Source organism: Topomyia yanbarensis, chromosome 1, assembly GCF_030247195.1.
Source record: "Topomyia yanbarensis strain Yona2022 chromosome 1, ASM3024719v1, whole genome shotgun sequence".
Classification (NCBI taxonomy): Eukaryota; Metazoa; Arthropoda; class Insecta; order Diptera; family Culicidae; genus Topomyia; species Topomyia yanbarensis.
The window spans coordinates 77,701,012-77,719,155 of record NC_080670.1 but is presented as its reverse complement, the minus strand read 5'-3'; the positions used below and the strand labels follow the sequence as shown (position 1 = coordinate 77,719,155).

Sequence of the window (18,144 nt, the reverse complement as noted above, 5' to 3'; positions counted from 1 at the left end):
ATAGTAAGAAAACCATGATTTTCACTGTGACAGTACAGTAATTTTACAATAATTTACAGTAAGTTTTAGTGTTATGCTACAATACAAAAACAATAAATTTTAACGTTTTTACAGTAAATTTAAATGTAAAATAGACTTTTACAATGAAAAAGGGGGGTGGTTATGTATCTTAACATTAAAAAAATCAATTTTTCTCCATACATTTTTTTTCTCGTGTTACCGTTCTAGTACTTTTGCCCTATAAACCGATCTCGAGCAAGCAAGAGTGGCGAGAGATAGAGAGAACTTATTTACTCTCTATCGTGGTTACCAATATTATGGCTAGCTAAATGGAATAAATATATAGATATGTATCTACTTATCGTCTAAAATCACGTCCATTTCCTTTGCTATGACTAAAAGTTAAATTGGTAGAAACTACTACACCATAGGAAACGTAAAGGAAGACAATCTAAGTAAGCCCAGTAGTCCGTAGCAAGTTCTCTCGTTCATTTCCAGGATCAAGACCCAGCAAGTTTTGCCCAGCAGCAATTGGAGTGGCTTATTATCCGGGATCAACGATTTTCCACAGAGTCCTCGGCGTAGTCTCAATCAGCGAAAATCCCTTGTACGAGGCGATCATCTCAACGAGAAACCGAGAGATACCTCGACGGTTGGCGAAAACCCCCCGAACGCGCGGTAGCACCGCGAGGTGCAACCCCAGAAAGCGAGAAGTCGCCCAGCACGCGGGGCCAGCCAGGCCCGAGTAACCCACCTCAGGATGCAGCAACGACGAGTCCGTTACGAATCTACCGTCCACGAGTCAACCGTCAACGAGTTACTGTCCACGAGTTTCCCACCCACGAGTCCACCGTTTCCAACCGCGATCCCGCATTCGCCGGCCGGCCAGCAGCTTACCATTCTACACACCCACACATACACACGATTGTAAGTAGATTAAAAAAAAAGTGTAAAAGATAAGACCGTGCATTTTGATCCTTTGATTGGTGTCCATGTCCGAGAGCCGACCTTGAGCCTCCGAACCTCAAGCTCGTGCTAGCCAGCAAAAGAGACCTTTGAAGTCCACCCCAGACGGTCCCCGTGGCTCTGACCAGGGGCTAGGGGCAACGTATTAGCGGGTCCTTCTGATTCGCCCAGTAACAAATGGCGCCCAACTAAAAGACATACCAATGAAGAGGTCAAAACCAAGTGCTTTAGTCAGGGAAAATTAGATTCTTGTGTTAGGGAACACTCAAATTGCTCAAATCGGTGGAAGGCAAAGTGCTCGAGGGGGAACACGTCCACACTAATTTTTGGGGGAATAGCTTGTGGTTTTCCGTGTTTACTAGTGCGCGTACACTCACAAAAGGTACCATTCGTAATTGTGAATTTACCATTTCGCGGGTTTTCAATATACTTACCGTAAAAAATAAAATTTCTTTAGTGGGTCTTGATTCGGCATAATAATCGAAACACAGCGAAAGATTTCAGTTAAACGAAGCTTTATTCATTAATTATTAAAATAATACTTACCATTGACGTGAACTGTTTTTCAAAACTCTCAATGAACGAAAGCTCATTCAACATGGATTTGCATTCAATGTACAAGAACTTAAATGTCGCTCATCTATCTCTTGATGAAGTAGAGCATGAATTATTGATCAGGAACATAGTTTGCGCACCCAATGAACACGAGAGTATAAAGAGAAGAAAGCTTAAAGATAGAATGAGGGAAGAGAAGAATTTAGATGCCTTTACGGTAACTTACTCGCCGACTTGGAGAGAAGTTGCGGGGGAAGTTTCCATTATATATTCAAAATCAATTATAATCAACGGATTACTAGATAATCCGAAGACTGATGCTCGTCAGAGAGAAAAGCTCAAAACGAGATTAATGCACTACAGGGTAAGAATTTTTCTACTCTCTCGTGCTCCCGAAGCTCGTAGACATACGCTCGAGATTATGAATATTACCAAGCACATTACACAGACTTTTGAAAATCATTTCTCAGACAGCGCGGTTCGTCATAAGGATGAAAATGAGAAACCAGAGCAGCTAGAACACGACATTAGCCAAGCCTTAGAAGAGGTTAGGACAGAGATTGAAATTTTGAACGAAACCGTTTGTGGAAAGGAATCTGAAGTAGAAGAGGAAGCTAGGGGGGGAGTACAAAAGAAATCGAGGGAAGATAGAAAATCTGAAATGGAATCATCTGTTCACAGATCCAAACTAATAATGGAAGAATTATCTAAATATGAACAGGGAAATAAGGAAATAGCAACAGATCTGATTACACACTTCAAAGCCTTTGTAGCTTAAACTACAGAGCAAGAAAAACAGCAAAGGGAAAGGGAAATAGCCATAGAAGAGAGAATTATAAGGGAGGCAAAAGAGAATTTCGAAAGGAAGAAAAAGCTTGAAAAATTACTTTTGGATTTAAACGAAAAATTGAAAATTACACCAGAACCAAAATCACTGAACTTTCCCGACCCCCTTAAGCCGGTCGAGGATACCAAGGATACAAAGATTACTGGAAACACAGCCGTGAACAATGTTAGCGACAGCGATAAACCGACTAAGAAGGAGAAACATAAGGTTTCGTTTCCTTCAGTTTCGGACGAGACTAGAAGTAATTCGGAGGAAAGCTGGAATGAAAATGAACACTATACAAACATTAAACCAAAAAACCTGTTTTAATCCACCTAGCGGTGCAATTGTGCCTTTCTCATTTCTCTAAACTATGGCACGGAGGCTTTTTATGTTCAACATAATTGTGGAAATGTCCATTACATTCTTAGTACACTTTGCACTTATACACAATGGCATGCCAGCCACGAACTTGATGAGCTACGTGTCGATGGTGAAACACTTGAAACAAAAAAATATCATACTCCATTAGCCTAATCAGCATTAGATCAATGTTATCTGCTTGCTAACTCATTTTGTCATGCGGGGGTGGGTATGTAAGGAGGGCGAAAGTCCCATGAACGAACGACTTCCCAGCTTAAATTGGTATGCTTTGTGATATAGTGGTGGTTTAAAGATGATGGGGTTGAATGGGAGGGGTATGAGGGCTGGATGGGGTGGTGGTCTGAGGGGTGATTTAAGGAGATTTTTAAAGGAGGGGAGTGAACAGTAGAGGGAGGGGGGTGTAACCCCTCTCCGTAAACCATCAACTACGCCCCTGTTAAAATCCAGAAACCTTATGCGAGTCGAAAAAAAAATTAGGTTGACGTTTTTCAGAGTGATTGCATAACCTTTCTATATGAGAAAGGCAAAAATGTGCCAAAATCCAAAAAAGTGAATTGTCGTCAAATTTTTTTTTCGAGTTTGCATCAAATCTCGACGTTTCATGCACCTTGAACACATTTAGCATCAAAAATAAAAATTCTATTTTTAATTTTTCCTATAGTTTATATGAGAAATTTCTGTGTGGCCGCACTCTGAAACCCGTAATTCCGGAACCAGAATTCTGTTCGATCCAAAATTCAATAGCAGCCGATGGGAAGGTTGCACCTTTCATTTGAGACTAAGTTTGGGCAAATCGGTCCAGCCATCTCTGAGAAAAATGAGTGACATTATTTGACACATACGCACATACATACACACACATACACACACATACACACATACATACACACATACACACACACATACAGACTTTTTCCGATCTCGACGAACTGAGTCGAATGGGATATGACACTCGGCTCTCCGGGCCGGGATTAGGTTAATGTTTTTCAGAGTGATTGCATAACCTTTCTATATGAGAAAGGCAAAAATGTGCCAAAATCCAAAAAAGTGAATTGTCGTCAAATTTTTTTTCGAGTTTGCATCAAATCTCGACGTTTCATGCACCTTGAACACATTTAGCATCAAAAATAAAAATTCTATTTTTAATTTTTCCTATAGTTTATATGAGAAATTTCTGTGTGGCCGCACTCTGAAACCCGTAATTCCGGAACCAGAATTCCGTTCGATCCAAAATTCAATAGCAGCCGATGGGAAGGTTGCACCTTTCATTTGAGACTAAGTTTGGGCAAATCGGTCCAGCCATCTCTGAGAAAAATGAGTGACATTATTTGACACATACGCACTTACATACACACACACATACACACACATACACACACATGCATACACACATACACACACACATACAGACTTTTTCCGATCTCGACGAACTGAGTCGAATGGGATATGGCACTCGGCCCTCCGGGCCGGGATTAGGTTGACGTCTTTCAGAGTGATTGCATAACCTTTCTATATGAGAAAGGTAAAAATGTGCCAAAATCCAAAAAAGTGAATCGTCGTCAAATTTTTTTTCGAGTTTGTTTGTTTCGTTTCATGCACCTTGAACACATTTAGCATCAAAAATAAAAATTCTATTTTTAATTTTTCCTATAGTTTATATGAGAAATTTCTGAGCGGCCGCACTCTGAAACCCGTAATTCCGGAACCAGAATTCCGATCGATCCAAAATTCAATAGCAGCCGATGGGAAGGTTGCACCTTTCATTTGAGACTAAGTTTGGGCAAATCGGTCCAGCCATCTCTGAGAAAAATGAGTGACATTATTTGACACATACGCACATACATACACACACATACACACACATACACACACATACACACACATACACACACACACACACATATAGACTTTTCCGATCTCGACGAACTGAGTCGAATGGGATATGACACTCGGCCCTCCGGGCCGGCATTAGGTTGACGTTTTTCAGAGTGATTGCATAACCTTTCTATATGAGAAAGGCAAAAATGTGCCAAAATCCAAAAAAGTGAATTGTCGTCAAATTTTTTTCGAGTTTGCATCAAATCTCGACGTTTCATGCACCTTGAACACATTTAGCATCAAAAATAAAAATTCTATTTTTAATTTTTCCTACAGTTTGTATGAGAAATTTCTGTGTGGCCGCACTCTGAAACCCGTAATTCCGGAACCAGAATTCCGATCGATCCAAAATTCAATAGCAGCGATGGGAAGGTTGCACCTTTCATTCGAGACTAAGTTTGGGCAAATCGGTCCAGCCATCTCTGAGAAAAACGAGTGACATTATTTGACACATACGCACAAACATACACACACATACACACACATACATACACACATACACACACATACAGACTTTTTCCGATCTCGACGAACTGAGTCGAATGGGATATGACACTCGGCCCTCCGGGCCGGGATTAGTTTGACGTTTTTCAAAGTGATTGCATAACCTTTCTATATGAGAAAGGCAAAATTTTTTTCGAGATAACATAAAATCTCGACGTTTCATGCATTTTAAAGATGTTTGGCATCAAAAATACGAATTCGATTTCTGAAATTTCATGAGGTCCCCCCTTTGAAAAAAAAATTTGAGTTTCGGCTTATATGGGAATTTCATATGTGACCGGACGATTTAGTCTATATTTCCGGACCCATATAAGCGATCCGTACGAAATTTTATTGACATCTATGGGGATATAATAGCTATCATTTGGGACTAAGTTTGTGAAAATCGGCCCAACCATTTTCGGGAAACTGCTGTGAGTTCGTAAATTTTGAAAGATGGCCGCTTTTCCCGGGCACTTCCGGAACCGTCTATGGTGGTCAATGTAGTCAACGAAAGTTTGGTTGGCCGTCGGTGACCTAGAACAGCAAATTGAAGTTGTTTGAGAGACATTTTAGCGAAATTTTTACCTTTTTTGCTTTCATCGGAGTATCGGTTTGAATCACAATTTGCTATGTGATCGCACGCCACAACCTGTAACTCCCAAACCGGAAGTCGGATCGGGGTGAAATTCAATAGCCATTTACGGGGACGCAATACCTTTCATTTGAGGCCAAGTTTAGTCGAATCGGTCTAGCCATCTCCGAGAAACCGATGTGACTGTTACTCTGCATTTGGATACTTCCGCCGGGGCTTCCGGAACCGATGATGGTGGCCAATGTGGCCAAATAGACTTTGAATGGATGTTAGTGACCTAATACTACAAATCGAAGCAGTTGTGGTCATATTTTGGATAAATTTTCACCTTTATACATTCATTGCAGAATTTATTAAAATCGACATTTTCTGCGTGTTCGTACTCATCACCCTGTAATTCCGGAACCGGAAGTCGGATCCATTAGAAATTCAATAGCAGCCTATGGGAACGTTGCACCTTTCATTTGAGACTAAGTTTGTCAAAATCGGTTCAGCCATCTCTGAGAAAAATGAGTGACATTTTTGGTCACATACACACACATACGCACATACATACACACATACATACACACACAGACATTTGCCGAACTCGACGAACTGAATCGAATGGTATATGTCACTCGGCCCTCCGGGCCTCCGTTAAAAAGTCGGTTTTCAGAGCAATTGCAATACCTTTCTATTGAGAAAGGCAAAAAGTGCATAGAAAAGTAGACAGAGATAGAGCAAAATCATCTTTTCATACGAAAAATAAATGCCTTACGAAAAGCTCTTCTTCGGATACGTTCGATGAACACTCATCGACTGAAAGCTCAGAATCATATAGTTCTTCAGGACGGTCATTAGAAAAAGAGAGAAGGAATCGGAGAAAGTATTGGAATACGCATCTGAAATCGTTAAAGCGAGTGCCAATTTCAGACTGGCGACTGAAATACGATGGCAAAGACAATAGACGTAAACTAGCAGAGTTTCTCAAAGAAGTCAGAATGAGATGTAGGGCTGAGGAAATTTAAGAGCGAGAACTTTTTCGGGGAGCAATCCACTTATTTGCTGGAAGAGCAAAGGATTGGTTTATTGAAGGGATGGAAAACCGAGAGTTTCATAACTGGTCTAAATTGAAAAGAGAACTGAAGCGAGAGTTTCTCCCTCCAGATCTAGATTTTCAGTTAGAGATCCAGGCCACCAATCGGAGACAAACGAGGGGAGAAAGGTTTGTTGATTATTTCCACGACATGATCAAATTGTTTCAATCAATGACGCGTCCGATTTCTGAAAGGCGTAAATTTGAAATCATATGGAGAAACATGCGTTTCGATTATAAGAACGCCATGACGGGAGCAGGAATTAAATCGTTGTCCAAATTGAAGCGATTTGGTAGAATTGTCGATGAAAATAATTGGAACATCTTCCAACGACCCTCAGATAATATTAACAAACCTAGATTTATAATATTTTATGGTCACCGCAAAATATTTATTTCATGGACTTGTTGACTTTTCTCGGTGAAAATGAAAACTCCAAATTTTCCCATTACCACACGTAACGTTTCGGCTTACTGCTCTTCAGCCATCGTAGGACGCCTACAAACATTTATTTAGCATTAACGTTAACATCAATTTGTTCACAAAAATTACAAAGCTAGCATTCACAAATTAAACACAATTTACAATTGACTCACATAAACTTATATCACGCATCTCCATTCACTCTCGTTCACTCTCCACCGCTAGGCGGGCGATCACTCTTCGACTGTCTGCGTTCCTCGCTATTCCAACACTGTCGAAGCTTGGTGACCAGACCGTCGTATGTTGTGCAGAACGTTCCACATTCTCTTTGTAGGTTCACCGTTTTTTCCTCGCCGAGAATTTTGATGTGAAACATCTCTGCAGTTAGTCTGCTCTCCTGGTTTTCGATTCTTTCCAGTATCCGGGTGTTGTCGAAATCGAAGATGTGTCCTTCTTGCAATGTGTGTTGGGCTAAACCAGTTCTCGCATCTTTTTTCTTCGCGTCGTTCTTGTGTTCCGCTACTCTCGTTTCTAGCCTTCTCCCCGTTTGTCCTACATACGTTTTTCCATCGCCTGTTCCACACGGAATCGAATACACCACGTTCTTCTGTTTCCCTGGTGGGATCGGGTCTTTCAGTTTGGAGAAAATTCTGTTTTTTATTTTATCTTTTGGCTTGAAAGCAAGTTTTGTGTCGTGTTTTCTCAGAATTTTCTCTAGTTTTTCACTGAGTCTCGGGACGTATGGCACAGCTACATATGCCATTTCAGCAGTCGTATCTTTATTCTGCTGTAGGCCATCATAGTGTCTATGGACCCGATCTTTCAGAATTTTCCGAACAAACCAGTAAGGGTAATGGTTTATTCGCAATATCTTTTTGGCTGTTTCGATTGCCGCTGGTCGGTTTTTACAGTCGGAGAGCTTAACTGCTCGATCTACGAGTGCAATTGCCGTGTTGCATTTATGCGAATAGGGACTCTCTGAATTGAAATCCAGATATCTACCATCCGCTTGTTTGGGTAGCCAAACTCTTTCGATGCAATCATGGTTTCTGGTTAGCATCATGTCAAGAAATCTCAATTTCCCGTTGTCCTCCTCTTTAATGGTGAACTAGAGTTTACTGTGGAAATTATTGAACGAGTCTAAGATTTCTTGAATGTGCTCCCTTTTGCCCACACAGAAGCAATCGTCTACGTACCGACGGTACATCATTAGAGGTATTTGTTTTCTCTCTAATGATGCTATGCACTTCTGTTCCAATCGCTCCATCACCACATTCGCAATGACTGGTGAGAGTGGAGAGCCCATAGGGACGCCGAAAGTTTGTGCATATATTACACCCCGATGTACGAAAAACGTCGATTCCAACACAAGCTTAACCGCCTCCATGAAACTGTGTTGATCGATGCTTGTGTGTTTCTCCACCTCTTCCCATCTCTCGTTCAAGCAGTCCAGGGCAAAATCAACAGGCACGTTCGTGTACAACGACGTCACATCCAAAGAGAAAAGAACTACATCTTCGGTGATCTGTGTTCCTGTTATTTGATCAGCGAACTCAAAACTATTTTTAATGTGGTACTCAGTTTTTCCTACTATATTTCCAATCACTCCAGATAGGAATTGGGCCACATTGTACGTTGCTGATCCAATCGTCGAAACCACCGGGCGGAGAGGTCTGTCCGCGGTGTACAGTGGATAGAAAACACCACCAATACACAAATCCCGGATTTTCTGGAGAGAACGTTGAAACTGGGTCCGAATTTCAATGTTCAGAATAACAACCACATCCCCTACGTTGAAATGATTTCTGAATTGGAAAAAACGGTGAAACGTAAAGAAAACGCAGATGAAATCAGAACAGAGGTTTCCACTGCCATGATAAATTACATGAATTTCAAAAAACAACCTAGACACTGCGAAAATGAATGGATAAGCAAGGACATATGCAGAAGTAAGAAATTCTTGACAGAAAACCCCAATCTGGTTATCACCAAAGCGGACAAGGGAAACAAAACCGTCATCATTGCATCTGAGGAGTACGAACAGAAAATGGAGGACCTTCTGAGCGATGAAAGCACGTACAAACAACTGAAATCGGACCCCACATCGAAAGTCCTGAAGAAAATCGGTGTATTGGTGGATGGGTGGCGCGATAGCAAGTACATCGACGCGCGCACACACCGGAAGATAAAAATATCCAGTTGTAATCCACCAAGAGTCTATGGTTTGCCAAAAATACACAAACAGGACAGACCTCTCCGCCCGGTGGTTTCGACGATTGGATCAGCAACGTACAATGTGGCCCAATTCCTATCTGGAGTGATTGGAAATATAGTAGGAAAAACTGAGTACCACATTAAAAATAGTTTTGAGTTCGCTGATCAAATAACAGGAACACAGATCACCGAAGATGTAGTTCTTTTCTCTTTGGATGTGACGTCGTTGTACACGAACGTGCCTGTTGATTTTGCCCTGGACTGCTTGAACGAGAGATGGGAAGAGGTGGAGAAACACACAAGCATCGATCAACACAGTTTCATGGAGGCGGTTAAGCTTGTGTTGGAATCGACGTTTTTCGTACATCGGGGTGTAATATATGTACAAACTTTCGGCGTCCCTATGGGCTCTCCACTCTCACCAGTCATTGCGAATGTGTTGATGGAGCGATTGGAACAGAAGTGCATAGCATCATTAGAGAGAAAACAAATACCTCTAATGATGTACCGTCGGTACGTAGACGATTGCTTCTGTATGGGCAAAAGGGAGCACATTCAAGAAATCTTAGACTCGTTCAATAATTTCCACAGTAAACTCCAGTTCACCATTGAAGAGGAGGACAACGGGAAATTGAGATTTCTTGACATGATGCTAACCAGAAACCATGATCGCATCGAAAGAGTTTGGCTACCCAAACAAGCGGATGGTAGATATCTGGATTTCAATTCAGAGAGTCCCTATTCGCATAAATGCAACACGGCAATTGCACTCGTAGATCGAGCAGTTAAGCTCTCCGACTGTAAAAACCGACCAGCGGCAATCGAAACAGCCAAAAAGATATTGCGAATAAACCATTACCCTTACTGGTTTGTTCGGAAAATTCTGAAAGATCGGGTCCATAGACACTATAATGGCCTACAGCAGAATAAAGATACGACTGCTGAAATGGCATATGTAGCTGTGCCATACGTCCCGGGACTCAGTGAAAAACTAGAGAAAATTCTGAGAAAACACGACACAAAACTTGCTTTCAAGCCAAAAGATAAAATAAAAAACAGAATTTTCTCCAAACTGAAAGACCCGATCCCACCAGGGAAACAGAAGAACGTGGTGTATTCGATTCCGTGTGGAACAGGCGATGGAAAAACGTATGTAGGACAAACGGGGAGAAGGCTAGAAACGAGAGTAGCGGAACACAAGAACGACGCGAAGAAAAAAGATGCGAGAACTGGTTTAGCCCAACACACATTGCAAGAAGGACACATCTTCGATTTCGACAACACCCGGATACTGGAAAGAATCGAAAACCAGGAGAGCAGACTAACTGCAGAGATGTTTCACATCAAAATTCTCGGCGAGGAAAAAACGGTGAACCTACAAAGAGAATGTGGAACGTTCTGCACAACATACGACGGTCTGGTCACCAAGCTTCGACAGTGTTAGAATAGCGAGGAACGCAGACAGTCGAAGAGTGATCGCCCGCCTAGCGGTGGAGAGTGAACGAGAGTGAATGGAGATGCGTGATATAAGTTTATGTGAGTCAATTGTAAATTGTGTTTAATTTGTGAATGCTAGCTTTGTAATTTTTTGTGAACAAATTGATGTTAACGTTAATGCTAAATAAATGTTTGTAGGCGTCCGACGATGGCTGAAGAGCAGTAAGCCGAAACGTTACGTGTGGTAATGGGAAAATTTGGAGTTTTCATTTTCACCGAGAAAAGTCAACAAGTCCATGAAATAAACCTAGATTTAGTCAAGTTATTGAAATTAACACAGACGCACCTACAGGTAGTGCTGGGAAAAATTTCAAAAATTTTGCAAAGAAAGACAAGTTCAAAAACGAGTAGAATCCACCTCCAAAAACAAATAAATGTCATGACGAAGGGAAGGGGAAACAAGAAGGCAGCATCCAGCCTATGGAAGGATCGAGCCAAAGTACACTCGATAAACTTGCAGAGTAGTACAAACGTCCACCAATTGGCGTCTGTTACAACTGCAGAGATAAGGGTCATCACTATGCGGAATGCTCTCAAAAACGGCAAAAGTTTTGCCGTCTTTGTGGGTTCCCAGATGTACTCACAAAAACATGCCCTCTTTGTCAAAAAAACGAGGAGAGCTCAGCTTAAGGGAGGGAGCTGGCAATGAATCTTCAAACCCTCTCAATTTAAACGACATATCAAACAATCCACTGCAAAATGGTTTTGAACCAGTAGCAGATGATGATTACTTAACCGATCATAACGTAGAAGAACTTTTTATTAAGTTTGATGGAGACGCTAGGCCTTTTGTAAAAGTCAGCATACTAGGCAAAGATATTATCGGTCTTTTGGACAGTGGTGCTCAGAGAACCGTACTCGGTATGGGCTCAGAAAAATTGATCAATGATCTTAAATTGAAAATATACCCATCTGAAATTTCCGTCAAGACAGCCTCCGGTACACCCATTGAGGTGAAGGGATATGTTAATGTACCGGTCTCATTCAATGAGCAGTGTCACATAATTTCAGCTTTAGTAGTGCCAAAGCTCAAGCGACGACTAATCTTAGGATACGATGATTTTTGGCGCGCTTTCAATCTCCATCCTTCGTTGTCCGTAGAGGAATTAGAGCTGAGTGAGATAATGGAAGAGAGTAGCCTAGAAGAGAATGGAGAGACAGTGCTCACCGAAGAACAGAGAAGGAAGCTAGAAGAGGTAAAGAGGATGTTTAAAGTTCAGGTGAAAGGGGGATGCTCGATATCACCCCTGTAATATCTCACAAAATTGAGATCAAAGAAGAGTTCATGAAAGCCCCGCAGGTGAGAATTAACCCATACCCTACTTACCCAGATATGCAACGAAAAATTAATCTAGAATTAGATAAGATGCTAGAACTGAAACTAGTAGAGAAGAGTAAAAGTGACTGGGCTTTGAGTACAGTTCCCATTTTGAAGCCCACTAGGGAGGTACGCTTATGTTTGGACGCAAGGCGTTTAAATTCCACTTGATCCTGACTCGCGCAGGTATACGGCATTCTCGGTGCTTGGGAGAGGATTGTTTCAGTTCACCAGGCTACCCTTTGGACTCGTCAATAGTCCGGCTACCCTGGCCAGGCTGATGGACGAGGTCTTGGGATATGGTGAACTGGAACCAAATGTATTTGTTTACCTCGATGATATTGTTGTGGTGAGCAATACATTTGAGGCACACCTTGAAAGTCTTCGTGAAGTCGCGAAGCGGCTAAAAAGGGCAAACCTTTCGATTAACATTGAAAAATCAAAGTTTTGTCTAAATGACCTTCCATATTTAGGCTATATTCTCTCACCCGACGGCCTCCGACCAAACCCGGAGAGAGTTGAGGCGATTGTCAACTATGAACGTCCGTCGTCGATACGCTCTCTTCGTAGGTTTTTTGGCATGGCCAATTACTACAGGAGATTTATACTTCACTTTAGTGAGTACACCTCTCCATTAACAGATCTCCTTAAGAAAAAACCTAAAACGATTAAATTTAGCGGAGCAAGCTTTCATTCGTATTAAAGAATGCCTAATAAGCGCTCCTGTTCTATGCAATCCTAACTTTGACTTACCGTTTCAAATTCAAAGTGACGCGAGCGATACCGCCATAGCTGCGATTTTAGTTCAGGAACATAGTGAAGGTGAGAGGGTGGTGGCATACTTTTCCCAAAAGCTCTCTCTTGCTCAGCAAGCCTATGCTGCGTCGGAGAAGGAAGGGCTTGGGGTGATTTCAGCCATCAACAAGTTTCGTGCTTACATTGAAGGATCCCATTTTGTTGTCGTGACCGATGCTTCGGCTCTCACACACATTATGAGAGGAAAGTGGAGAACTTCTTCAAGGCTTAGTCGCTGGAGTATCGAACTGCAAGCTTATGATTTAGAAATACGACATCGGCGCGGGAGGGATAACATTATCCCTGATGCTCTCTCGCGTGCGGTTGACGCACTGGACGCAGTGGAGACGTAGGATGGTTGGTACTCCACTCTCTTACAGAAAGTGCAAGATTCGCCTGATGAAAACCTAGATTTTAAAGTAGAGAATGGGAGTCTTTATAAATTTGTTCCTTCCAAAACGGAATCGCTCGATTATCGGTTTGAATGGAAACTCTGTCTGCCAAAGGAATCACAGGAGCGAGTTTTGAAAACCGAACATGAACGGTCCCTTCATATCGGATACGAGAAGACGTTAGACAAGATCAGAAAAAAATATTTTTGGCCGAGAATGGCCACGACAGTTCGAGAGTTTGTTGAAATATGTATGGTTTGTAGGGAGTGCAAGCCTGCAACTACGTCACAGCATCCCGTGATGGGAAAGCAAAGAATTTCCACAAAACCTTTTCAAATCTTAGCCATTGATTTTATCCAATCGCTTCCTCGTTCCAAATCTGGCAATATGCATTTGCTCGTCCTGATGAACATATTTTCGAAGTGGACTTTACTGTTCCCGGTGAAAAAGATTAGTGCTGATCTAGTTATCAAGACATTAAAAGAACAGTGGTTTCGGCGGTATTCTGTACCCGAAATCCTAATAACGGACAATGCTAGCAGTTTTTTGAGTAAAAATTTCAAAGATTTCTTGAGAGAATATAACGTGGTGCACTGGGCCAATGCTCGCCACCACAGCCAAGCAAACCCAGTAGAGCGGTTGAACAGAACTATAAATGCTTGCATCCGAACTTACGTTAAGTCGGACCAACGAACATGGGACTCAAAAATCTCGGAAGTTGAGTGTACATTAAACAATACACTGCATTCATCCACAGGGTTCTCATCATATCGAATACTCTTTGGTCACGAGATCGTTGCTAGTGGGGACGAACATCGGCTAGTTGTGATCACCACTGAGATCTCTGAGCAAGACAGGCTGGAAAAAAAATTACACATCGATCAAGATGTCTACGGCACCGTGATCAAGAATTTAAAGAGCCCGCGAGAAAAGCACAAAAACTTACAACCTTCGCTTTCGGAAGCCAGCGCCAGTTTACACGGTTGGCCAGAAGGTATATAGAAAAAGCTTTTCACAGTCTTCGGCAGGGGAAAACTTTAACGCAAAGTTAGGGCCATCGTACATTTTATGCAAAATCATCGCTAAGCGAGGAACGAATTCCTACGAGCTTGAAGATGCAACCGGGAAGAATATAGGCATTTTTTCTGCTGCTGATCTAAAACCGGGAATCCCGGAATAGGAATAACAAAAAGCATCACTCTTATTGTTAAATATAGGTATGCATTATTGTGCTCTGATCAATATTCAATGTTATTTGTCAAGCAACGTTTTTTTTGTAAATTATATCAGTCTCAAAGTCAAAGTCGATGAAACAAACGAAGTTCAAATGTACTGTTATGGTCCGTCAATTTTAAATATCAATGTCTTAATCCTGTTTTCCGTAAACTCTAAAAGCAATCTATTCCAAAAGGTAATAGCGAGATTAAAATCACACCGATCAATGCAAACTAAACCAACAATGCAAAATTATAATCTTCGCGAAGCAGACTTTTTCTTAAACCGGTTATGCCTGCGTTACCCTCTCGGAAACCGATTAGCCTTTTTAATGTTATTAGCTACAACTACTTATATTCACTACGGTTGTTCTTCCACAATTTAATTTGGCAATATTCGTAACTAAATTCACTCTAGTTCAGGACAATAGATCCCAAGCCACCGTACATCAGCCATTACAGTTCACGTTTGAGTAGCCGCTTCATTTAGTACATCTCATGCCAGTGGATGAAAGAGAGATCGAGTCTCTTTCTCTGAACAGAAGCAGTTTAGATTATGGGAAGAAGACAAGATCAATTAAAGAGATCCGCGAAATAGTGAATGTTGCAAAACGGTTTATTTATGATCACAATAAACTATTTTGGTAAATTGTACGAATGTCTCCTTTTGGAGATAATTTCAAAAGCTTTCAAAGAAGCGGCTCAACCCTGGGCAGGGTTAACCACAAGAAAAAAAAAAAAGAAATATGATTGATTCATTTTTTTAGAGGGAGTGTGGGGTGGTGTTACCGTTCTGGTACTTTTGCCCAATAAACCGATCACGAGCAAGGAAGAGTGGCGAGAGATAGAGAGAACTTATTTACTCTCTATCGTGGTTACCAATATTATGGCTAGCTTAATGGAATAAATATATAGATATGTATCTACTTATCGTCTAAAATCACGTCCATTTCCTTTGCTATGATTAAATGTTAAATTGTATAGAATATTTTGTTTGTATCTAAAGTACGTTAAAATAGGAAGCACTAAAAGTAAAACTAAACGGTCTAATATGATAAAATAAATAAATATTGTAACAACACTTACACAAAACACACAAATTGTAAAAAATCGCGGAAACAGGAAACGGATGGAAAAGCCGCGGAAAAAGAGCACTGGAAGGTGAAAGGGTTGGGAAAATGAAAGAGAGAGAGAGAGAGAGAGAGAGAGACTACTGGGCCTCTACAGCAAATATTAAAATCACTTTCGATTATACCATCAACGAGTTCAGATAGACAAACGGAAAAAGTTATGGATAAAAATTAGATTACGGAAAAAGTTATAGATAAAAATTTAAAGTTTTAAAAGCAAGAAGTAGCATTGGTAGAAACTACTACCCCATAGGAAACGTAAAGGAAGACAATCTAAGTAAGCCCAGTAGTCCGTAGCAAGTTCTTTCGTTCATTCCCAGGATCAAGACCCAGCAAGTTTTGCCCAGCAGCCATTGGAGTGGCTTATTATCCGGGATCAACGATTTTCCACAGAGTCCTCGGCGTAGTCTCAATCAGCGAAAATCCCTTGTACGAGGCGATCATCTCAACGAGAAACCGAGAGATACCTCGACGGTTGGCGAAAATCCCCCGAACGCGCGGTAGCACCGCGAGGTGCAACCCCAGAAAGCGAGAAGTCGAGTCTACCGTCCACGAGTCAACCGTCAACGAGTTACCGTCCACGAGTTTCCCACCCACGAGTCCACCGTTTCCAACCACGATCCCGCATTCGCCGGCCGGCCAGCAGCTTACCATTCTACACACCCACATATACACACGATTGTAAGTAGATTAAAAAAAAGTGTAAAAGATAAGACCGTGCATTTTGATACTTTGATTGGTGTCCATGTCCGTGAGCCGACCTTGAGCCTCCGAACCTCAAGCTCGTGCTAGCCAGCAAAAGAGACCTTTGGAGTCCACCCCAGACGGTCCCCGTGGCTCTGACCAGGGCCAAGGGTAATAGCGGGTCCCCGTGGCTCTGACCAGGGACTAGGCGTAATAGCGGGTCCTTCTGATTCGCCCAGTAACACTCGAAAACAGTAAAATTTAATGTGAATGCACTGTATCAGTTTTTTGCTGAACAGTGAAGTTTATCGTTACATGAAATTTTATTGTAAATCTACTGTGAGAACTTGGCATCGAACAATGTTGAAACAGTAATAACTATAATATTCATTGTTTTATGATTGTTTGTAGGGTAAATGCTATTGTAAAATTCTATCCGGGTATCTGACTAGTGAAAATCGAGCTTCGAGCAAAACGAGCAGTGCAATTTGAACTGTTAGTGGGGCCCATAATTTGTGTGCCCGCTGAGATGTTGACTTATGTCAGTTCAATACAAATGGAATGGAGGTGCCCAAAGAGAATAGGGAAAGAGACGAATAGTGTGAAGCCAAAAATACCTTATTGAGCAGACCAATCGTGCAATGTAAATAAACATTACTCATGCCTGAGTTGGAGGAGATAAGTATTGTACATCTATTAAAAAATAAATTTCAATTTTCGTCAGAATTTGGTTCAATCGTGATTGTGAGGTGTATTCTACAGTATATGCATGAGTAAAAACAAGCTATAGAATTATTTCATCTCTTTGTTTCGAAATGCGCATCGTTTGATAAACAAATCCAACGATCGACATACGGTTTGTTTTCAAAATATAATAGAAGTCATCTAAAGTGCTGCCTGTAGAAGCGGTTGCCAAAATTCTAGTGTTGAAATCATCATAAAGGGAGTGTTGCCGTTATGACTAATTTTCACTCTTCGTCTCTTTCCCTATTCTCTTTGGGAGGTGCCATACACGTGGTTATTCTAGTCTCTTTAGACATTTCATACTTCCTGTTATGTACGCATTGATAAAATAAAGTACCCATTAATGCGTAGAAAACTACGCATTTTCAATAAAAGTGGAATAACCCATTAAATGGGTAAAGAGTTTGTACCCATAAATGAGTACAGACCTTGTACGTCAACCTGGGTATGTTTTACCCATTATTTTTCGCAGAACTGTAACAACAAAATGAGTAAAAAATACCCATTCATGAAAATCGCGCCAGAATGAAAAATAGTGCCAATAGAATTATTTCTGAATTTAAAAAAAACATAAAATAACATTCATTTCACATTATTGTCTCTTAAGAAAAGTATAGGACCTATTCCAAAACTCCTTAACAAAATGAAACCGCCAACTGGATATATTTTCGATGGCTGGATCTTTTGGCTGCTCTAAAAATGCCGCACTGGTGCATATTTGCAACATCCTCAGTAGTCTAAACGGCCGTTGTTTTCGGAGCATTGCCGAAATGTTCCGTTTCCGCCACGGACTCCGATGCAGGCCGATATTTTGCAAGTTCCGCTACGATCCTTAGTTTACAGGTTAACTCGCTTAAAATAATTCTTAAGGATTTTTCACCCATTGTTAAGATCAATATACCCATTGACATTACCTCATCGAGTAGTTGTGAAATGGATAAAAAGTACTCATTGTTAGAAACAAAAA

General features: G+C 41.2%; 1 protein-coding gene across 1 annotated transcript; it reads left to right on the top strand.

Moving 5' to 3' along the window:
* Positions 1-8,987: 8,987 nt before the first annotated feature.
* On the top strand, positions 8,988-10,847 carry LOC131696281 (uncharacterized). The gene has a single exon (XM_058984831.1). The coding sequence runs from the start codon at positions 8,988-8,990 to the stop codon at positions 10,845-10,847; it is 1,860 nt and encodes a 619-aa protein (XP_058840814.1).
* Positions 10,848-18,144: the final 7,297 nt, after the last annotated feature.